The sequence below is a fragment of the Fukomys damarensis genome, unplaced genomic scaffold (assembly GCF_012274545.1).
Source record: "Fukomys damarensis isolate Sample0158 unplaced genomic scaffold, DMR_v1.0_HiC HiC_scaffold_11, whole genome shotgun sequence".
In the NCBI taxonomy this organism is placed as follows: Eukaryota; Metazoa; Chordata; class Mammalia; order Rodentia; family Bathyergidae; genus Fukomys; species Fukomys damarensis.
Window position 1 is genome coordinate 41,368,141 of NW_022900923.1, and position 23,389 is coordinate 41,391,529.

Here is a 23,389-nt window from a genome sequence, read left to right on the forward strand (position 1 = left end):
CCCCTCCTGCTCCCCCTCCTTCCCACCTTTCCCTCTTTCCTCTTTCTTCTTCTTCCTTCCATCTTTCTTCTTTTTCTTTTTCCAGTACCAGGGACTGAACTCAGAACCTTGTGCTTGCGAGGCAGATGCAGTGCCACTGAGTTAAATCCCTGGCCCTAGGAAGCATATCTTCTAATCAGCATAGTCTGAGTAATTAAGGTCATTTGAGCTATAGTTATCAAATTGTGGCACCCCAGATCAGCACCATAAGTTGAGATATAATTAGAAATGCAGATTCTTAGATTCCCACCCCAAACCTACTGAGGGAGACCATCTGGGAGTGTGGCACCTACCAGTTTGTCACAAGAACTGCAATTTATTAAAAAGAATCAAGTGAAAAACTACAAATGAGTTTGCAGCACGGCCACTAAAGAGAGGATTAGTGAATTGTATAGTAGGAAATATCCAGAATGAAGCTCAGAGCAGTAAAAAGGATGGACAATACAGAAAAAGCATAGTGGAGTGTGGCCCGTGGGTCTTAATATGCATGCCTGGAGCCCCAGATGAAGAGAGGAGCTAGCTTTTTTCACGGAGCACCTGTAGAGAAGGTGTTCCATGACTGGTGGCTAAGCAGTGGTTATGTACACTTGAGTTCTTGACAGGCATTTTCTTGAGAATGAACAAAGTGAACCTTTCAAGTCTTTGTGGCCCATTATAAAATTTAAACTTTCAAGCAAAAGTTGGAATTTTAGAAAATATGTACTTGTCATTAAGTGATATTGACAGTTTCCCAATAAAGACAGTTCTAAGATCAAAGGCAATATTAAAGAATGTATTTTTAATTATTATATCATGAAATTGTCAATATTGGAAAGTTTTGCATAATCAGGTACACTGATATCTTTAAAACGACTAGTGAAGATGTGTTTCAAAATCATGGATAAGTAAGATCCAATCAAAATGCAATATAGACGATGGATATTAACATAACAAAATATGAAAAGTCTTAATATATTTTGCATTCCACATTACAACTAGCTACCACTTGTATTTCAGTGTAGTATCAAAGAATATCCACAATTGTGTGGCAGAATTATCACAGTGCTCCGTATTGGTGTGAAGTCAGATAGTCTTAATATATTTTAACTAACACGTCACATCGATTGCAGAAGTAGATACGAGAACCTAGCTGTCATCTAAGCCAACGTTAAAGGACATTTACAAAAGGGTAAAGCAGTGTTTCTCTTCTTCTGAATTTTTTTATTTTGGAAAAGATAGTTTGTTTCTCATAGAAAATATTATTGATGTTACTGTGTAGTAGGGATATTATTTTAAATACTTTTTAACATGTTAATTTAACTTCTAATAAGGTAAATATGAAGAGATATATTCCTACAGATGAAAAAGCTTTTTTTGGAATAATAGATGGAGGAAGGTCGGACAAAAGAAGATTGGAAAAGAAAAAGAATTGAAGGGGGGAAAATGGTGCAAATGTGAGGGTGACCAAGAGTTGGAAGGAGCGGGGAGGAGAGGGTAAGGGGTGAAAAAAAGAAAAAGAATTAAGATGTCTCCTGTATGTGTATCAGCTCCCAACCATAATTATAATTATTTATCTACTACAAACATGTACTAATTTAAAAAGTATAAAAAGAGACCAATTGGGAACCATTACTATAGAAATTAGAATATATTATTGAAGTATTATGAACAATTTTATGCTATTTATGTGAAAATGCAGATGAAATGGAAAATTTCTTGGAAAACAAATATTCACAAAATATGAATAAGCTTAACCCTATTTTTAAAATCTTGAACTTTTTATTTAAAACTTTCCTACAGAGAGCACTGTAAACCAAATGGCTTTTATTGGCAAACTTTTCCTATCATTTAAGGAGGAAGTAACCTAAATCTTACATATATTCTTACAGAACATAGAAAGTAGAGAATATTTCCCAACTTGTATAACCTCAATTCACAAAGCTGGCCACGTATTATAAGAAGGGAAAATTACAAGCCAATGTCTTTCACTGTGGTGGGCAGATATAAAAAAGGATCAAAATACAATGTGTGTACATATACCAGTTTCTTAAAACAAATGTAATTATTATGTATCACAAACATACCAACCTTTTTAAAAAAGTCCTGAGCTAAATAATACTGAGTCTACATAAAAAGCACATCTATATTTTAAAATGATACGTCTTGGGCTGGGGATGTAACTAAGTGGTAGAGTGCTTGCCTAACATGTGCAGGGCCCTAGGTTATATCCCCAGCACTACAAAAAAATTTTTTTGATGAAGTTGAGCTTATCCTAGGAATTCAGTGTTTTACATTCAAAACTTGTCCAGTTGTTTCAAAATAGCTAGTATAGAGGATTTTGAATGTTCCCTACACAAAGAAATATTATGTGTCTGAGATTTTATACACACACACACACACACACACAAATTACTTGGATCTGATTATTATACATATATTGAAATGCTGTACTATACTCATGAACACGTAGAGTCACTATGTGTCTTAAAAATATATATAAAAGATTTTTAATAACAATATGACAACAGAAAAAAAACAAAATGATAATCTCGCTGTGGGAGACAGAAGCATGAGATAAATTTGAACTGGCACCGTGATTAAAAACAACAAGGGCCAAGGATTTAGCTCAGTGGTTCCGTTGCCTGCCTCGCAAGTGCAAGGTCCTGAGTTTGATCCCTGGTACCCCCTCCCAAAAAAGAAAACAACAACAACAACAAAATCCTCTTAGTCTCCTTCCTATAGGAGTGGAAGTTCATTACTTTAATTTGATGAGTGATTCCTAGGAAATCTTATAGCAGATGTCATACTTACTGGTACAATACTGAAAGTATTTCTGGATGCAAGAACAGAGCCTGGAGACTTACTATCTCTGCTTCCTTTCAACACACCCTAGAGTTTCTAGCCAAAGCATTAAGACAAGAAAAGAAATGAACTAAAATTCTCATTTTACAGATGACATGCATCTACACGAATAATGTCTTGATTTCTGTAATTTATACTGATAGCAGATAGTATTCCTCTCATTTTGACTTTTCCTCTGTTCATTCTTAGAGTGTAGAAGACCCTTCAGCATATGAAATTACCTGATCACTCATTCCTCAAGTTGTGTGACACAGGTCTTACTCTCGCCATTACTTTGCTTTCTCTGCAGGTCCTATCTGACACCTGTACGGGATGAGGAAGCTGAGTCTTTACGGAAAGCACGCTCCAGACAGGCTCGGCAGACTCGGAGGTCCACTCAGGTGACCGTGACTTTTTTTTTATGCCCTTTTGTCTACCTACCTTTTCATTGCAGGCACATTTATAGTAATATAAGTCTTATTTCAACCACTGCATTAAAATCTCACTATGTTAAATATACTACATACACTCGATTGAATTTATACCTACATCTATCTACTATCATCTCTAGTCTTCTAGACTTAGAGCAAGATTGATCATTCCACTTGTACATAAGGACTTTGAGAATCCCCTGAACTCTCCTATACTTTACAGACTTCTAAGGGAAGACAGTTAAGCATTCCTCAAAGCGATAAACAGTTTTCTTTTGCTCATCAGTTCCACTCTTATGTATATGTAAGAGAAATGATGTGGAGAGGCGGTACCGGGAATTGCACCCAGGGCCTTTACTCTTAACTACATCCCCAGCCATTTTCTACTTTATTTTGAAACAGGATCTCACTAAATCTAAGTTGACCTGCCTGGGCTCAAACTTGTGATCCTCTTGCCTTAGCCTCCCTGAATGGGACTTTGCCTTTCTTTGTCTCTCTGTTCTCAGCACATTGAACAATTTTGATTTCATCAGACAGTTTGAGGAATATTGACATTAGATCATCTCTGAAGTTCTTACAGAATTTGGCAGTGAATCCATCAGGTCCTAGGCTTTTTTGGTTGGTAATTTTCATTACTACTTCAATGTTATTATAGGATTATTCATGATTTTTAAGTCTTCTTAGTTCAATTTTGGCAATTTATATGTAGCTGGGAATCTCTCCATTTCTTCTGAGTTCTCCAATTTATTGGCGTACAGATTTATGAAGTAGTTGCTAATTTTCTGGATTGCAAGTGTCTGCCGTGATTTCACATTTTAAATTTCTAATTGCATTGATTTGTGTCTTCTCCCCCCGCCGCCTTTTTTGTTAGCTAAGGGTTTTTCTATTTTCTTTACTGTTTGAAAGGACCAGCTCTTTAATTCATTGATTCTTTGTATTATTTTTTGATTTGTTTTGTTTTTGTCTCCATTTCATTGATTTCTGATCTTTATAATTTCCTTCCTTGTACTAGCTCTGGATTTGGATTGCTCTTGTTTTTCTAGGACCTTGAGATGCATCATTAGGTTATTTATTTGAGCCCATTCTGTTTTTCTGATGTGGGCATTCACTGCTGCACACTTCCCTCTTAGGACTGTTTTCATTGTACCTCATAGGTTCTGGTATGTTGGACTCCATTGTCATTTGATCTTAGGAACTGTATAATGTTTTCTGAGATTGTTTATTCAAGAGGGTATTATTTAATTTCCATGTATTTGTGTAGTTTCTGTGGTTTCTTTTGCTATTAATTTTTAATGATTTCCCTATGATCTGATAGTATGCATGGGATAATTTTGATTCTTTTGCTTTTACATAACCATGCTTTATGGGCTAGCATGGGGTCTGTGTTAGATAATATCCCATGTGCTGTTGAGAAGAATACATATTCTGTTGTTGGGTGAGACACTATAGATATTAAGTCCATTTGTTCACTGTTTGGTTCAACTCTGATATTTGTTGATTTTTTATCTAGTTGATCTTTTTGTATTAGTGGGATATTAAGCTCCCCCATTATAATTGTATTGGTGGTTACCTTATTTTTCATATCCATTAGTGTTCATTTTATGAAGTTGGGTGCTCTAGTGTTTGGTGTGTATATGTTTATAATTGTTATGTCTTTCTGTTGAATTGTTCCCTTAACCAATATGTGACCCTGTTTGTCTCTTCTGATCAGTCTTTGTTTGAAATTAGGATAGCTACTCTTGTTTTTTTCTGGGCTCCCAATGCCTGAGATATTTTTTTTTCCATCCTTTGATTTTTTAGTCATGGGTTTCTTTTTTAATTAAATGTGGTTTTTGAATATTATTATTGTTGAATTTTGTTTCTTGGTCCATTCTGCCTTTGATTGGGGAATTGATACCATTCACATTGAGAGTTATTACTGAAAGATAGTGGCTGATTCTCGTTGTTAAATGATTTTCTCATTGCTCGTTTTCTTTCCTCCTCCTCACCCTACCAGGTGTATTCAGTTCTTTTTTATTTACTGGCATTGTTGGCTTCATTGTCTCTTTCTAGGTTATCCTTGAGAATTTTTTTCAGTGCTGGTACAGTGATCATGAATTTATTGAGGTGCTCCTTGTCATGGAAATACTTTATTTCTCCATCAATTTGGGGGGGGGGGTACTGAGGCTCTGCCACTGAGCTAAATCTCCAGCCCTTTCTCTGTCAATTTTGAAGGAAGGTTTTGCAGGATATGTAAGTTTAGGTTGGAACTTGCTGCTGTTTAGGACTCAAAACCCAATTCCAAGCCTTCTTGCCCTTTAAGGTTTGTGTTGAGAAGTCTGCTGTAATTCTAATGGGTGTATCTTAATGTGATTTGTTGCTTTTCTCCAAAGTATTTAAGATTTTGTCCCTGTGATGGACTTCTGGTACTTTGATTATAAAATGTGGCATAAGGAGGTTCTCTTTTGGTTATGGCTATTTGGGGTTCTATTTACCTCACTTATCAGTGTATTTATTTCTTTTCCTATATTTCGATAGTTTTCTACTATTATTTCTGTGAGCAGGTTTTTTATGCCATTTATGTTGTCTTCTGATTTTTTACTTATTCTACTAAGTATTTTTTGTGTCATCTAGCAGCTATTGAATCCATTTTTTATCTTCTCTTGTTGCGTTTAAGGTTTCTTTGAGTAGTTGGTCTTTGAAGGCATCTCTGTTTTCTATGTAGTTCTGAAATTCTGTCCTCACGCTGGTCACTTCTGCTACGCATACTTTCAATATAATTTTGATTTCCTGGATTTGAGATTGAAACCATTTCACAGACTCCAAATTTTAGTTAAACTGGTCATTTATATTTTGTATTGTTTTACTTAGCTCATCTAGCTTTCTGTTAGTATCTTCTGAAAGTTCTTGGATCATTTTGGTTATTTCTACTATGGCTTGTATCTAGATGTCCCCCCAAAGCCTCATGCACTGATAGGTGGGGCTTCTTAAGAGGTAGCTGGATCTAGAGTGTCTGGTGCTGGATTAATTTGTGGTGCAGTGATAGGATTAAGGGTTCTAGGGTTAAGACCAAGAGTGTTACCCACCCTAAGGTCAAGTAGCCTGGGTAAAATAAAAGGGACAGAAAAAGGGCTAGAATCACTCACTTGTCACTTGCTTGTTGCCTTCTGCCTGCCATGAACTGTTTCTCTTCTGTAATGCCCTTCCACTCTGCCATCCTGCCTTGAAGCCAGCCAATTATAGATGGGAGCCTCTTAAAAACTGTGAGCTAAATAAACCTCTCCTTCTTTAACTTTGGGTGTTGGGTATTTTGTCTCAGCAGTGAGAGAAATGTAACAAAGACAGAATTTGATACTGGTACCAGGAGTAGGGTCACTGCTGTGACTGTACCTGAGCATGTGGTTCAGAAGACTTTGGGAATGGCTTATGGGAAGAGTTTGGAAAGGTTCAGAGATGCCTGGAAAAGCTTCCCTAGAATGCCCGAGTCTGTACTTGATGGGAATTTCTAATCAGAGCTCAGAAGACCAGAATGCTAATAGAAATGCTGTGGGTAAAGACCAGGCAGGAGGTTTCTGTTGGGAAAAAGGACAACACTGGTTGCTGGACTCCAGAACCTGTTCATTATGCCTTGGCAAAAAGTTTGTCTGCATTTTACTTGTATCCAGAGACTTTGACTGAGACTGAGATTAAGGGTGGCGAACTAATCTTGCAGAAGAAATTTTAAGGCAGTCTAATGTTGAGGTAGTGGCATGCCTACTGTTGGGGCTTTTAGCCAGATTTATGTTGAAAATCAAGAGCAAAGAGCCCAGCAGAATGATTCAAAATGTGAGTTTTGCCAGAAAGGAAGTTCCAGTAAAGTTACAGCCTGCAAAGATGCAACTTGGGAGACATTGGTTGCTGAAGAGACTAGCAAGAAAAAGCCAAGTGTTTCAGAATAAGACTGCAGAAAAATGACCTGAGGACATCCCAAGAAACAGCAGAACTCCATCCAGCCTTTGTAGCCCCTGAGTAGCAAAAGTGAAGACTTTTCTTTGAGAAGAGAGCCCCAAAGCACCATGTTCCAGAATAGCAACAGCCTAGAGAATTATTTTTCCTTGGGATTGGTTTCAGAGTGCTTGGTGATCCAGGCACATAACACTTACAGCCAAGAGAGAAGGAAGCCTGTCTACAGCTCCAGCTCGTGACAGACCTTGGCGTCATCCATGTGATGCTGGTTTTTGGCCCATGCGGAATGCAAGGGTTGTGGGATCAGGAAGGCTTCTACCCAGATTTCAGAAGAAGACCTGGGAAGCTAGGCAGTGTGCCCCTGAGGGGGCAGTGTGTGAAGCTGTCAGTATGAAGCTCAAGGTGCACTGGAGACGCCAGACGTAGATCATCTAAGGAAAACAGCAAGGAGGGAGCAGACCAGCCAAAGAGAGAAGCCATGGAAGCTGTAGCCACCAGCAGTTGCCATAGGAGGGAAACCACTAAAGCCCTTTGGTGTTCACATCTTGTCACAAGTTGCCTTGGATGCTGGACATAGAACTACAGGACTTAATGTTTGCCCTGCTGGATTTTGGACTTGCTTTGGTCCCATTCCTTTGTAACCCCCTATTTGTACCTTTTGAAGTGGTAAAGTTTATCTTCTACTGTTGTATGTTGGAAATGTTTAACTTTCATACAGGGGCTTGCATCTAAGAGTTTGGTTTAAATCTCAGAGGAGGCTTTTGACTGGACTTTTCAGCAATACTGAAACTGTTAGAACTTTGGCAACTCTTAGAGATTGACTAAATGCCTTTGCATAAAGGGATTTGCATGAGGCTTTAGGGGTCCAGGGGCAGAATGTTATAGCTTATGTCTAGATGTTCCCGAAAAGCCTCATGCATTTGTAGGTGGGTCTTTTTCATAGGTGGCTGGATCTCGGTTGTGTGATGCTGGGATTGAGGGGATGTGATTACTACATTAGTCCACTGATTGGTTTGGCCTCCACCCTAAGCCATATAGTCTAGATAGAATATAAAAGGGGCAGAAGGAAGCTCCTGTTGTCACTTGTGGCTTGCTTGCTTGCTTGTTTTTGCTATTTTCTGCCTGCCGTGAACTGTATTTCCTCTGCCATGCCACCCTGCCTTGGAGCCAGCCAACTATGAACCAAAACCTCTACAAATTGTAAGCTAAATGAACCTTTCCTCTTCAACTTTGGGTGTTGGGTATTTTTTTCTCTGCAATGAGGAAAGTTAAGACAACTCCATTATCTGTTTAGTTGTATCTTCTGTGATCCTGCTGAGTCCTTCTTTGATCTGTTTTCTAACTTCTTCTGTTATCCTTTCGAGTCATTAGGTGTACAGCTTATGCTATTCTCCCACTCATTGCTCCCTGGATTAGCTTTGGGGGAATTGTGAGTTTTGGGAGGCATTTTCGTTGCCTAGTCTTTTCACCTTTCTATTTGTTTTGTTTTATGCTGAGGTTTATGGACATTTAAAGTGTAAAGGCTTTGTTGTTAGTATAGAGTTCTCTTTAGTCAGTCACTTTTCAGTGACATACTTTGGGCATGGCTAACTATAATCCTTTGCTTCTTTCCCAAGGTCCAATTGCCTTAGTTAATTTGGAAGGGTAGGCCCAGCACTGAGTTCTCTGGGAATCTAGTAGTATCGTTAATGTCACAAAAGTAATCTTGGTGGAAAAAAACAATAATCTGAGTGTTAGATTGTAGAGAAAACCCATTAATGGTGACAGTTATGTGACCCTGATATCAAGCAAATCAACTACAATAGAATCACCCAAGACAAATTGGCTATTACCACACCATATGAACCAATTATATACTACTTTTACCCTAAAGAAGAAATCTACATAAATACTAAGCACAGGTATTACTTTCAGTTCCTATGTAGCTGTGACAGCTACATCTCTGCCAATGGTAGAAATGAATTCAACAATTATTTTATAGAGTTAACTAAAGATTAATAAAGCTTTATGGTAATATTATTAAAAAGAAGGTTAGGAACTGGGAAATGCAAGAAGAAAAATATTCTAAGAAGAAAAATTTGAAACCTTAAACTAGGATATGAAGAGAAGAAAGAAGTGGGACAAAGGATTTGTGTGTGTGTGTGTGTGTGTGTGTGTGTGTGTGTGTGTTTATAGAACAAAAATTCTGATGAGAAAAAAGAGAAAAGAAATTATATGGAGAATAAAAGAGAAAAAAATAGAGGAAGGAAAATAAAAGGATGGGCCAGGGATTTAGGTCAGTGACGCCACCACCTGCCTTGCAAGCTCAAGGTCCTGAGTTTGATCTCTGGACCAAAAAAAAAAAAAAAGAAAAAGAAAAAGATGCAAGAAAAAAGGACAAAGGGACCTTCCCTAAACCCCAATAAACTAGTGAAGAAGAAAAAAGGAAAGAAAACATGTGCACACACACACAAATACACATAAATACATGTCTCTTTGCTTTTTGAATGCATGGTTTTCTTTCTGGATCTACAATTTTATGACAGTGACCAACTCAAGACATGTCCTTGCTCATGCTGAGAGATAAAGAAAGCAGTCAGACTTCAGATCCATTCTGGATGCAGGCACCAACAGGCAGTAGGCGTAGGGTGAGTGTGCCAATGCAGTCTTTCAAATCCAGAGCAGCTCTGGCTGTGCCTGGCCCCTGGCTGTGGTAGTGGTGGGGCCTGAGTCCTTTATCTCAGACCCCTCAGGGCATCTCCTTCCAGCCTGCACCCTGACTAAGGCTGCCCCCCATGTCCATCTCAGAACCAGCCACTGGGAGGGGAGCACTGGGAGCCTCATTGAGTCCTGGGTTCAGACACTTCACCCTTTCCTGGAATGTTGTCTGACCAAGCACTCTCCAGTGATCTGGTGTTGCTTAGATTAGGATGAATCCCCAGCTTTTGCCTGTCAATGGGCTCCTGTGGGAGCAGAATCCTGTGCTGTTCCTGCAAATCACGTCAATGGCAGGTCCATTCCAGCATTCCATTTCTCCTGGGGCCCCCTGGAGCCCCAGCATTCACTTTGTCTCTGTAGGTTTGATCTCCCTTTCCTGCGAGCTAGGAGCTGGGAGCCAGGGAGAAAGTACAGTGACTTTCTTTCCTTCTCTGCATTGTGTTCTCTCTCTTCAGTTTCTCTGTGGCTTTTAATTTTCCTGTCAGATTCTTCTTGGTTCTTGAGAATCTACATCTCTCTCTCTCTCTCCTTTTTTTTTTTTTTTTTTTTTTTTTTTTTTTTTTTTTTTTTTTTTTTGTTTGTTTTTTTGTTTTGTTTTGTTTTTTGAGACAGGGTCTCACTATGTAGTTGAGACTGACCTGGAACTCACTGTGTAGTCCAGGCTGGTCTCGAACTCAGTGATCCTCGTGCTTCAGCTTCCCCCAGTGCTGGGATTACAGGTGTGAGCCACCATATCCGGCTCTCGCTGTCTCTTTTTTCTTTCCCTAGTTTCTATTTTTCTGAATTCCAAATCTCGGAGAGGCTGAGTTGCAGCCCCTTACCAGTTCTACCATGTTTTTCTCCTCAACTTCCTCATCTGTTTTCTTTCATTTTTGCTAGGTTAAAAAGTTCTTGACAGTGGCCATTTGTTTTGTATTTGCAGTTCTAGTGCTTAATGACACAATTTTTATTAAGAGAATGAACAAATAAATGGTTTATTTTTTTAAGTAAGACATAGATATGGTACCCAATCAAATATGTTCAGCTTTCGGACTTAACTGTTTTGAGGACTTGAGCATGTAATTGACTTGAGTGTGTTAACTTGAGTTTGAATTGTCTTGCTCTCTGCCTGACTCCTGCTAGAAGTGACTTATCCTTTGGTTTTTTTCTGTCCTGCCACTTCTATGATCCGGGCGGGAGAATTGATTTTTAAAACATCTCTATATGATTTCCGGAGTTAATTGGGGAAAAATGTTAGAGGAAAGCCAATCTAGCATTTTGAGGGGGTTTTGTTTGTTTATTGTTCAAGCCTAACCTCTAAATTTTCATTTTTTTGAGTCATTTACTTTCTGTGAGTAAAATGAATTTTTTCCATTATCTGCTATTGAGAGAAATCTCTTTTCTTAACTATTTGATCTTGGAACTGGGTAGAGAGTGTTCACATAAAGACATTGAGAACGTTTGGTGTGGAAGAAGTACATCTATACCAGGCAGACATCAGTGATGACCTATTTCTGGACATCACATTGGGAACACTAAAGTATTGTATTGGAGTTGTACCTAGACCCAGGCCTGGGTTCTTTGCACACTGAGGTCCTTCGTTTAAGCACATGTGGCTTTGAATTCCACATTGTACATTTTGAAAGCTTCGTTTGGGATTTGATAATTTTATCTAATCTTTTTGGAGTCCCCAAGCTTATGCCACAAGTAATTCATGTTAGTATGAAATTACCCTGATCTTGTGATATCTTTCCAGGGTGTTACCCTAACAGACCTTCAAGAAGCTGAAAGGACTTTTAGCCGTTCAAGGACAGAACGCCAAACTCAAGAGCAGCCTAGTGAGAAGCCTGCTGATACTGCTGATACTGCTGATACTGAGAAGCAAGACCCCTCAACAGTACTGACAAAGGAAGCTGGGGAGAACCAGCACCCTTGGGGCAGGAGTCTGGTTGAAGAGGTAAGCTTGTTTGGGGTGCCATGTAACGTGCATCTGTTCCTCACTGATAGATTTTCATATGCTGTTCTCCCTTGCAGTGCACCACTCTTAAAAAGCACTATTTACAGCTAGGAGTGTACCACACACCTGTAATCTCAGCATGTGAGTGAGTGATGCAGGAGGATCAAAAGTTTGAGCTCAGCCTGGGCAACTTAGTGACCTAGTGAGACCCTGTCTCAAAATAAAAAATAAAAAAGAGCTGGAGGTGTAGCTCAGTGTGAAGGTCCTGGATTTAATTCCCAGTACCACAAAAAGAAAAACAAACACTGTTAATGGCAGTCTTTAGTTGGCAAACCTGTGTAACTGAAGGAACTCAGAGGGTGCCAGTCTTTAGCCTTTTTCTCTCTGGGAATTAACTAATGTATTTCAATCAAAACTTTTCTTTTCTAAAAAGAGCAGTCATTAATACAATGCAAATAAAAGCTGAATACAAGCATTTATTGAGTATTTATGCCAGGTACTATATTAAGCACTTCACATGTAGCAGTTCATTTAATCCTCAAACAACCCTCTGAAGTAGACAATGCTTTTCAGTTTTATATGTGGCAGCTAAGTCACAGAGGTTGAATAACTTGCCTAATATTTCACATAACTAAGGAGTAGGTAAGCGAGGATTTTAACACAGGACATCTGTCCTAGTCACTTTCCGCGTTGCACAGACGCAATACCTGACACCCACAATGTAAAGGAGGAGAGGCTTATTTTGGTTCAGTTTTGAGGTTTCAGTCCGTGGTTGGCAGGTGGAAGGGTCTGGTGTGGAAGAAAGCTCATGTCATGCCAGCCAGGAAACAGGAAGAGCCAGGGGTGGAGGCACACCCTTCCAAGTCACGCCCTCAGTGAGCCCCTCTAATCAGACCCACTTCCTAACCGCAAGTCAGCTATAAACTCATCAGCAGATTAATCCACCAGTGAGTGTAGTGCCCCCACGACCCACTCACCTTCCAAACACATTCGGCTTTGCAGGATACCCCAGCTGTAAACTGTAACACAGTCTGATTTGACCAGTGATGTTCTCCAGCCTCCTGCAGGCTTACGACCTTACAAAGTACTCGTGGAGGTCACTACTGGGATGAACATTTTGATTTATGTTTGAGTTGTATAGTGGAGTTATTAGTCACAGCTAAAAGGGTATATTTAGGACAAATGTAACTCCTGGTTTACCTAAGATACTTCAGATTGTAACTGTTGTCTCTGTGTAATTATCATTGCTACTCCTTCTTTGCACTGTCAAGTGTCCCACCATAGACTGATAAATTTTATGGTCACTTTTAGTTTTTCACACCAGAGAAACTATTCAGTATTTGCACGTGTATCTTATTTATTTCACTTGAGTGTGGCCTCAATCTGCATCCATTTTTCTATGAAAAACTAAAAGTGTAAGATCCAAATTGTATAACAGATAATGTGAAATAGGAAGAAAAGCACTAAAGGTGTAGGGGAAGTGGGAAGGGTAGGGGAAAGGAAACAATGGACAAGAAAAAACATGAGAAAAGGAAAAAATGAAAATAAAGTCTTTGTAAATAGGGGAGGGTGGAGGGCGTGAAGGGAGGGCAGGGGTATGGGGGAAAAATGAGAGAACCAAGATCTGTCATGTAAGGGTACAAGATCCCAATGATGCATGTAACTGTACTGTATACTTAAAAAATTCCAATAAACTCAATAAGATAAAAAAAATTTATGGTCACTGTATTTATAAGAGAAAGGAAAGTCTGTTTCTTGCTGTAACTCTGAATGGCTAGTTTCCATGTGTTGAGGTTCTGTTCTGTATTTTGTCTTGTATGCTGCCATTTATTGAGTATTTATACTGAGTTTTTGTTAAGCACCTAATATGCTTCGCTTATTACCAAATCCTCACTATTTGGTTTGAAGACAGTATTGTATCCCTATTTTACAGATGAGGAAGCTGAGGTTGCAAAGCTTATTTTATTGCTTCTATCTTTATAATTTATAAATGTAAAATATTAAATATTCGTGGCAGCATGTGCAAGGCCCTGGGTTCCATCCCCAGCACCTCAAAAAATAAAAAATGTAATCTCTACAGTTTGAACTTACTGTGTATTAAGAATTTACCTCTCTGTATTCAGTAAACCAAGTTAAGGTTATTGTCAATTGTGTCTTAACTCTCATAAAAAGATTTCAAAGGTGAAAATGAGAATTTAAAAGAATTTTCAGGGCACTGAATATGTAGCTCAGTGGTAGAGCACTTACCTAAACTGTGTAAGGCCTTGACTCAGTTCCCAGCACCATATAAAAATGATGAGTAAATGTTTCAGGAACTCTTGGTAGGGCATGTTGGAGAGTATTCAGATATTGGTGGAATTTTCATATTTGATCTTTTTTCCCAGACAGTTCCTACATTCTGTATCTTTATGTTCCTGAGCTTTTAATTTTCCTACATAAACTGGCTCTCAGTGCTCCATTTTAAAGGAGTCATTGTTCTTCCTTTTTCATTCCAAGGTCAAAAAAAACCTTTCATTAACATATTTAGTGTTATCTAGTGCCCTTTGGTCATTTTAGGAGTAATTTGCCTGGACTACTGTCAACATAATGGTGGGTCAGAGTAGGAGCTCAGAAGCTGTTTTCTGTTAGCTAATTAACTAATTTTAGTTCAATTCAATAACTGTAGATCAAGTGTCAACTACTAATAAACCTCTTAATTTTGAGAAAGCCCATTTTGAATAAATCTCCCATCCTTCTGTGGATTATTTCCAGCCTGTCTATCGTCGTCTGAGGTGTCCAAGTCAGCCAGACAAACCCACAAGCCCAGTGTCTCCTGTATCAAGACCCTCACTATATACCAGCTCTCATCTGCTACAGACAAGTAGATCTTCAGCGCCCGATTCTGAGAGTTCGGAGACTGCCACAAACACTGTAACTGCAAAGGAAATGGACAAGAATGGTGCGTAGAGTTTAAAAGATGCACACTGCTCTCCAGTGCACATGCCCCAGATTATTAAGATCCATATTTTGTTTTCTCTCTGGCCAGAGAGTGAAGAAGCAGATGTGGATGATCAGTCCTCTAATCGGCTGTCCATCCGAGAGAGGAGGAGGCCCAGGGAACGTCGAAGAGGCACAGGCATCAACTTCTGGACAAAGGATGTAAGTGCATTGGTCTATTGATTTTTTTCTTTTGAGTTCAAATGAAAGAGTCCTACATTATACCATGAATCTTGCAGATTGCCAAGAACTGTTGTTACTGAGGAAACTGTTGTTAAGAGAAAGAAAGACTGAACCAGTATGGGTCTCACTTCTGTGTTCCTCCTGGATGGCCAGGACCCAGAATAGTGCTGAGCATATCGTGGACATTCAGTAAATAATTGATGAAGTCTTTAAAAACCTGGAGATTTAAGTAGTCATATAAATAACTGTAACATGTCTCAGAAACTCATGTAGTCAACAGTCTCTTAACACCATATATAAAAAGATTCTGACTAAATATTTTAGGAAAGATACCAGAATTTCAAAATCTGTAAATTAATACAAGTTAATTCGACCCAGTTGTATTCCTTTAGAGGAAAAAGGGAATAAATAATATAAAACAAATTAACTTTGGCTTTTAAATAAAGAAAAATACACCAATATCTGTTAGCCACAAACACACCTTCCAGTACTTTAATGTATCCTTCTCCATACCATGTTCTGTATCCTCTCACTCAGCCTTTAAAAATTAAGTGCCCAAAAACTTGAACTGAGGTTCCAGGTTACCACTTGAAAAGTCAGTAAAATCTAGTCAGTGAGATGAGAAGTAAGACAGTAACTGTCATCTATTAGAAACTGTCTTTTAGATGAAAGTATTTCCTTTATAGAGGACCAAACAAATGTATAACTTTTCCCTCAGTGTTGGGGATGGAACCTGGCCGCTTGCACGTGCTACTCAAGCACTCTGCCATCCTGCTTCACCCCCAGCCCGTAACTGGTAACTTTTGACAGAACTGAAGTTACTTCTCTGTTCCTGAAGATGCCTTTTTTCTATAGGTGATGTTCTAAGTTGCCCTCCTATGACAGCTGTGGAAAGTGTTGGTGATGGCAGCACTTGGCTGTCAGTTCTCATCACCCACATTTGAATTGCCAAGATGATGCATAACTGACAGGAACTGACCTTGTTGTGTTCCAAGATGATCCTCTTGGTTTTTTTTTTTTTTTTCTCTTTTTTTTTCAGGACGATGAAGCTGGTGACTCTGAGGAGGTTAAAAAAATATGGGTAAGTGACAAGCCAGTGAAGCCTGTCCCATAAGGGCTCAGTCTTGCTGTTAGGTATACAGTTTTCATAGAAGAGCAGGCCCTGTGCAGATTTGTGCTAGGGAGTTTGAAGCCAGGCGTTCCTCCAAGAGGTGTGGCAGGTGTTAGCTGGTTCACGTGGTGTAATGACGCCCATACTCTTGGACAAGTTTCCAACATGCATTTGTGCCAGCTGCCAGTCTCTAACACCATTATAGCCTCCAACTTTTTCTCTCTTGGATGTTATATAAACTGGGTTATATAAAGTACTTTGAAGTCTTTGAAAGAAAAGTAAAAAGTGGTATCAGTTTCCTTATGAATATGTATCAGTAGAGAGAAACACACGTGGCGAGAGTAAAATATCAGTCTAAATGTCATTTATATTTGACTTTGAAATAAGATTCTTCTATAACTCCATCTCTGGAAGTTTGGTATCAAATCCCTCTCTGCAGTTCAAGGCCTATCCCCAGAGTTCCTGAAGAAAATAACCTAGGTTCCTGTGAACTATTCAGACATAGTAGAATGGTGGAGGTTTTGTCTCATACTGTTTTGCAGAAAGGAAGGAATTTGATATTTATTAAATTAATTGAGTACATATGCCTTTCTGTTTTAAATTATATGTAAAGTTATTACCTTTGCACTTGATGGTTCTCAGAATGTACTTAATAACGTACTGAAAATCAGTAACTAATTATTAGTAGAGGGTCAGTATATTGTCAATGACCTGCCTGTATATTAGTCCTAAACAATCAATAGTGTCTTTCCTAAAAGCAGTATTCATAATGACTAATGGTAAAATAATTGAAAATTGCATACCCTTGGTTAAAGCTAAGGCCACTTCACAAAGATGAGTTGTATGATGTGGAAATTGTGCCTAGAGGTTTCCTTGGGGCAGAAATGCCTGTGTGTGTGTGCTTGCACGCATGTAAACAGTAGTAGCACTTAGATTCTGTAAGAGGCTAGGAAAGGCTTTTGAGGACAGGAGGAGCATAGGAAGTTTCTTTGGGAAACTATAAGTAAACAGAGAATTTGAATAATAGATTACAGAGTACTGAAATGGAGAATAATCCCTAGAGGGTTACATAGGCCATTTAAATCCAAGGAGTTGCAACAAGGATGGTTTTGTTGTCGTAGAAATTTTTTTTCTAGTGAAAATCTTTGTCTCTGTTCTTACAAACTTCTTGGTCCTGGAAAATGTAGCCTAGGGTACCAAATAAGAAAAATTAAGATGATCTTGATGTAGTGCTTCTCAGAGAATTTCATTTTAGGACCGTTGATTTAAAATTAGTAAAGTTTCTGGTTGGTGAGGAAAAGCAGGGACTTGAGGTTTGACATGAAAGTCACTTGTCAGGTTGAAAAATGGTCTACTCTTTCAATTGCTCCAGGCATCTACTAGTGTTTCCCATGTGTCAGGCAGACTCCATTGTGAATCTAAAAGAATGAACAACCTGTTACCTCCAGACTGGTGACTTGAACGTGTGCAGGTCAGTGGGGGTTGGCACAAGCACATTCTGGATTCCAGACTCCAGCCCCATCCATCGTTCTGCAGAGAGGCTGAGTCAACACAGACTGAGAAATCCTTTTTGTTAGCCTTATATTGGCTTGTTTCATTACTCCAGTTTATTTCAGTGAAACTTTTATCTGTTTCTGTCCCCTGAGCCCCATCTTCTGAAGCTAGCAAATGAGAAGCCATTGTCTGTATGGGCCCTCAGAGCAACAGCAGACCTGGTGACCGCCCAGTGAGAATCACTGCGATTCTACTTCAAAACAGCCAGCAAAATCTTATGTCCACTTTCTTTTCCCTGCTTTCATGTCCTTCCATCAGACAAAGGAGTTGACTCCGCTCTTCAGCAACATTTGAGCCAGTCAGAGGAGGGGGATTCTATTGAAATGTCACTGTTGGCTAATCAGTGTGAATACTGCCAGGAGGCCTGGGCCATTATTTTCTTTCTTGGTTTTGGTTCAGTTAAACTTTATCTGCTATTGAGGTTATACCAGCTCCCTTTTCTCTCCTAGCCCACTCCTTAAGAATGATGATATCTGTTTTGTTTTTTTTTTTTTTTTTAAGTTCACTCTCCCAAGACTCAGGTACCTTTTTTAAAAAACTGGGATATATGGGCTGGGGATTTAGCTCAGCGGTTCGGTGGCCTGCCTTGCAAGCGCAAAGACCCGAGTTCAATCCCTGGTACCAAAAAAAACAAAAACAAAAACAAAAAAAACTGGGATATAACTTATCAATAAAATGCACAGATTTTAAATGTACCGCCTAGTGAGTTTTGACATTTGCATATGCAGGTATATCCACCACCCAAATCAAGATATAGAACTTTTCTGTCACCCCTTTCCAGTCAGTTTTGTCTTGAAAGACAACCATTCTTCTGATTTTTTTTCACTGTTGGTTATCATTGCCTGTATGTATATATGGAATCATCCTGTCATAATTAAGGGTAGAGAGGAAACTTCAGTATTATCTTTGTCTTATGCCTCTAGTGAGGGTGAGAGCTAAAATAATTTCAAGTATGTATGGAGTATTCCCCTGCTTTTTAAAGATTTCAAAAGAAAATTCTTCAATTTGTCACCCATATGTCAGTAATAACACAATTAAGACTTTTCTGTTGTTTAACCTAGATCCCTATTGACATGAAATTACTTTTTTTGTTGTTTTTTTTTGTTTTTTTGTTTTTTGAGACAAGGTCTCACTATGTGGTTGAGACTGACCTGGAACTCACTATGTATCCCAGGCTGGTGTGGAACTCACAGGGATCCTCCTGCCTCAGCCTCTGAGTGCTGGGATTACAGGCGTGGGCCACCACACCCGGCTCATTTCCTTTTTTAATGCACTAGAAAAATGTAAACAAAATTTATAAGATTTATGGCCAGGAATGGCCCTGGTGGTTGCTCTCTATAGAGCAAATAATGAAGAGGCCAGGCAGGCATTGTCATGCTGGTGACATGAGAAGCAGGGAACGCAATGAGAAGGCTGGGGACCTGGCTTCAGCCCAGCGTAGGCCGTGGTTTTAGTCAAAACTCATCCTCACTGATAATAAATCGTCAGCCAACGAGAGAGACCAGCAGAGAATGTATAATTTGATATTTTGCACCTCCTTGACAGATGTGTTCAAAACAATTTTGTTTCGTTATCCACATCAGATATGTGACAGTCTCTGGAAACCTTAAGATATTCTTTGTCTTGTAAGTGAAAAAGAAGCTGAATCTGAATCTTAATTTGAGGAAGAGGTTACTTCAGTCATGCCTGAATGATTCAGTCATGCTTTTTATTCAAGAGTGTGTTTGCTGTTTTCTTTACTAGAGTCTCCCTTATCCATGAGGGATACTTTGCCAAACCTCCGAGAGATGCCTAAAACTGCAGATAGTACCAAACCTTATGTATACCATGCCTTTTCCTATATGTTCATACCTGTGATAAAGTTTAATTTATGTTATGCAGAATAAGTATTAACAGTAATACAGTTTCTATATTAATGTACTGTAATAAAATCAGCATCACTTCTGTTGCACTTCAAGATTATAAGTAAAATATGGGATACTTAACACAAACACTTATGCCTTAACCATTGATCTGATATCCAAGAAGGTTATTAAATGAGAACGGGCAATAGAGTGTACAGTGTAGATATGCCGGGCAGAGGAATAATTCATGTGCTGCAGGACGGCAGGAGATTTCATCACATATTCAGAACAGCACAATTTAAAAATCACGAGTTACTGTGAAATTTCTATTTAATATTTTCAGATGGCAGCTGACCACAGTATAGGTAACTGTGGAAAGCAAAACTGCAGACAAAGTGGGAACCTAATGTAGAAATCGCATAGAATCGCTTCTCGACCTTTTGGCCTAGTCAAGTGTAGAAGTGGCATAGAAAGTTTGCTGTGGAAGGAATAGTCCCAGTCATGCCATGGCCAGTGGTAACCATTTCCTTCCTCTCTTCCCCATGTTTTTGGCCTTCCTTCCTGTTGCTTTATGTAGAGCTTTATTTACTGTGTCCTCCCCCGACCTCCCATTTATTTCTCTGGAGCAGCCTTGTTTCCCAAACTAATTCTGTTGTATAATTAAATTTATCACTAGAGGGCACAAGTGGTCAACTGAAAAGGTGTTGATATGCAACAGAATAGTGGCCTAAAGAAGCTGAGCTAAAGACTTAAGTACTTTTGTTTTAAAGAAATTGTTGAAGAACCCAGGTCAGTATAGCTAAGGGTATTTGCTTTCCAATTGGTTTTTAGGTTGTTTTGTTTTGTTTTTAAGACATGGTTTTGTTATGTAGTTCTGGCTGGACTTGAACTCACTGTGTAGCCCAGGAGGGCCTTCAACTTTCAGTGATCTTCATGCCTCAGCCTCCAGAGTGCTGGGATTACAGGGCCTCCAGAGTGCTGGGATTACAGGTATGCAGCACCAAGCCTGGCTGCACCCCAACTTTTGATATAGAATTAGAAGGGAATTTAGACGTAACTTGGTTTAGGAGCATCATTTCCAAGTTAAAACTGCGGCCGGGAGAAGTTAATAATTATTTGGGGATATAAAACCTCTGCTAAGTGACTGTTCCTTTCACTGAGGAGCATTTTAGTGAGGCAAACCTGAAATTAGGGTTCATATCCATTTTCATACCTCACTCACCCATTTGGTTTTTTATCCAGCAGGTTACATGTTCGAATTGACTTGCTAGTAGCTTCACCTCCTTGAGTGAAGGAACGTCTTCTTGAAGGACAACTTAAAAGTCTACTAAGAGTATCAAGATTCAGTGGGTAGAGGGAGCATCAGCATGCTTCTGCTATCCTTGACATATTGGTGGATAGCTGTACTGGACAGGAAGTAAGAATTTTTATACTTTTATCAGGAAAACGTTCCCCACCCTACTCCTTGCAGAATCTCTGTTGCTTTAGGAAAAGAGGGTGGTTCTTAATCTGAACGAAACCACTAAAACCTTACCCTCAAAATTGCCAGGGGAGCGGTCCTAATCCTGAATGGGACTAGTAGATTGGGTTACTAATCATCCCTCAAAATGCCTTGGTAAAGGAGATAATGTTAAGGAATTGTTATTTCATGGAATCAAAGTACCTGTCCTAGATACTGGTGATATGCTAGTGGCAAGATCTGTTAGTATCGTGTTCTAAGCAATTAAATGTAAGGTTTTCAGACTAAATAAAAACAGCTGAAATATATTTTCAAAGCTTAATTTTGAATTTTAATGAAAAATCGATGCCCCAGAAATATTTCTAATATCAAAGCCACTAAATGCATTTTCCATGTTGTCCTGCCTTCCCTTTTATGTCTTGTTCTTCCATTCAACAAGTGCTTTTAAGTCCTCCCCGCTTTGGTACCAGGAATCGAATTCAGGACCTGGTGGTTGCCAGGCTGAAGTCCCTGTTATGGTCAGGCACCTGTATAGATCTTGGGAATGTAACAGCGAACACAAAGCTCTGCCCTTACAGAATTTGCACTCCAATAAGGGAAACAAAATAAGTAAAACAACCGTGTAGAGTAAATAGTGTATTAAAAGGTAATAAGTGCTATGGAAAAGCCATACATAGTAAATAGGGGTAGGAAGAAGTCAAAAGTGCTAGTGTAGACAGGAAGTTGACATTATAAAGAGGGTGGTCAGGATAGGCCTTAGTGGCAGAATATCATTAGTGCCCAGGTTACAGGAAGTGAAGTGGGGAACCATGCAGACATGATGGTGGTGGGGCATTACAGGCAGAGGAAACAGCAGTGAAAGACCCTCAGGCAGAGCATGCCTCCCCACGCTTGAGGAGAGGCGGAAAACCCAAAGTGGCTGGAGCAGAATGAGCAAGAGGGCTAGCTGGTGTAGACTAATAAGTCATCATGAGAACTTTGGCTTTTTAAATGAATGTATAGGTATCTGTTGTAGCGCGATACATTTATATTTTAATAGGTTGCTCCACCTACCATGTTGAAGAATATACTTTGAGGAGACACCAGTAGAAGCAGGGACATCAGTTAGAAAGCTGTTCCAATAATACAGGAAAACAGGCAATGGTGGTTTGGACCCAGGTGACAACTGACAGAAAAGATGCAAGAGGTTGTCACATTCAGAATATATTTTGAAGTTAGAACCACTTAGATTTGTTGTTGTCTTTAATTAGAAAGCAAGAAAACAAAGAGGTGATTTTTTTGACATCAAAGCTTTTAGCTAAGGAAAGTGAAAGGTGGATTTTTCATCAATTGAGATGGAGAATAGTATGGGAAAAATAGATTTGGTGGAGGAAGAGCAATCATTTGGTTTGGGGCTTAGAAGTATTAAATTTAAAAGTCTGACTGACATTGTTTTATATGGAAAGATCACAAGAGCAGTCGGAGGTAGAAGTATGAGTTTTGGTGAAAGATTCAAGCTGAATTTATCAATTTGGATGTCAGTAGATACATAGCTTGTACCTAAAACCTGGAGTTGGATACAGTCACCAGGAGAGTAACTGCAGACAGAGGAGCGGCCCAAAAACAGAACCCTGAGGCACTCCAAAGTTCAATGTGAGAAGAGAAAAAACAGCATACAAGATTGAGGAGTCCTGGCACTTGATACCAAAAATGTGAATGCATTTTCCCTGTGTTTCAAAAACAGAATACCCAGTTTTGTTATTGTCCTCATTTTAACATGTGTTCTCGATTTGTATGGGATATTACCCCTGAGTTCTGCACAGCTCTGCACATAAGTGGTGCAAGAGAGCTTCCCAGCGCATCCTCTGACAGCTTTTGAAATAAAGATCACTACCTCTCTTCGGACTTTGACCAAAGCACTTTGAAGCCCAGGGAGATCTTGAGACGGTTCTTATCAGGTTCTTATCATAGCTGAGCGGGTGTCTTTTGATTAACCACGCCTACAGATGATCTGTCAAGTTGACTCACCTTTCAGTCCCCTTTGCTTTCCCTAATTCTTTTTGGCTTTATTCCATGTTTGAATGATACTTCTTTTCAGTTAACTTTTCTTTGATAAATTTATTTATACTAAAATTTGTATACTAAAATTTGATTTATATAGGGCTGGGGATGTAGCTCAGTGGTTCCGCCACCTGCCTTGCAAGTGCAGAGACCTGAGTTCAATCCACAGTACCCCCCAAAAAAAATTTTTTTTATTTGTATCAGGACTAGAATGGCTATTATAGATTAATTTTAAAACTGAAAGAGACTGTAAAAGCCATCTAATTTGCCAGGCTGGTGGTGCATGCTTATAATTTTGAGAGCCTGGGCAATTTAGCAAGATCCTTGCTTACCAAAAAAAAAAAAAAAAAAAAAAAAACTTTTTTCCCAAACAAA

General features: G+C 39.1%; 1 protein-coding gene across 9 annotated transcripts in view; it reads left to right on the forward strand.

Moving 5' to 3' along the window:
- Ppp1r12b (protein phosphatase 1 regulatory subunit 12B) overlaps positions 1 to 23,389 on the forward strand; it is a 217,354-nt gene that overhangs the window by 116,221 nt on the left and 77,744 nt on the right. For all 9 annotated transcript variants that reach the window (XR_784437.3, XM_033762165.1, XM_033762167.1 and 6 more), the window contains 5 exons: positions 3,170 to 3,260; positions 11,647 to 11,847; positions 14,599 to 14,785; positions 14,873 to 14,985; positions 16,046 to 16,087. Coding sequence is in view for 8 of the 9 variants with exons in the window: in XM_033762165.1 (XP_033618056.1) it covers positions 3,170 to 3,260; positions 11,647 to 11,847; positions 14,599 to 14,785; positions 14,873 to 14,985; positions 16,046 to 16,087 (634 nt within the window). In the remaining variant the exon portion in view is untranslated. The remainder of the gene's footprint in view (positions 1 to 3,169; positions 3,261 to 11,646; positions 11,848 to 14,598; positions 14,786 to 14,872; positions 14,986 to 16,045; positions 16,088 to 23,389) is intronic.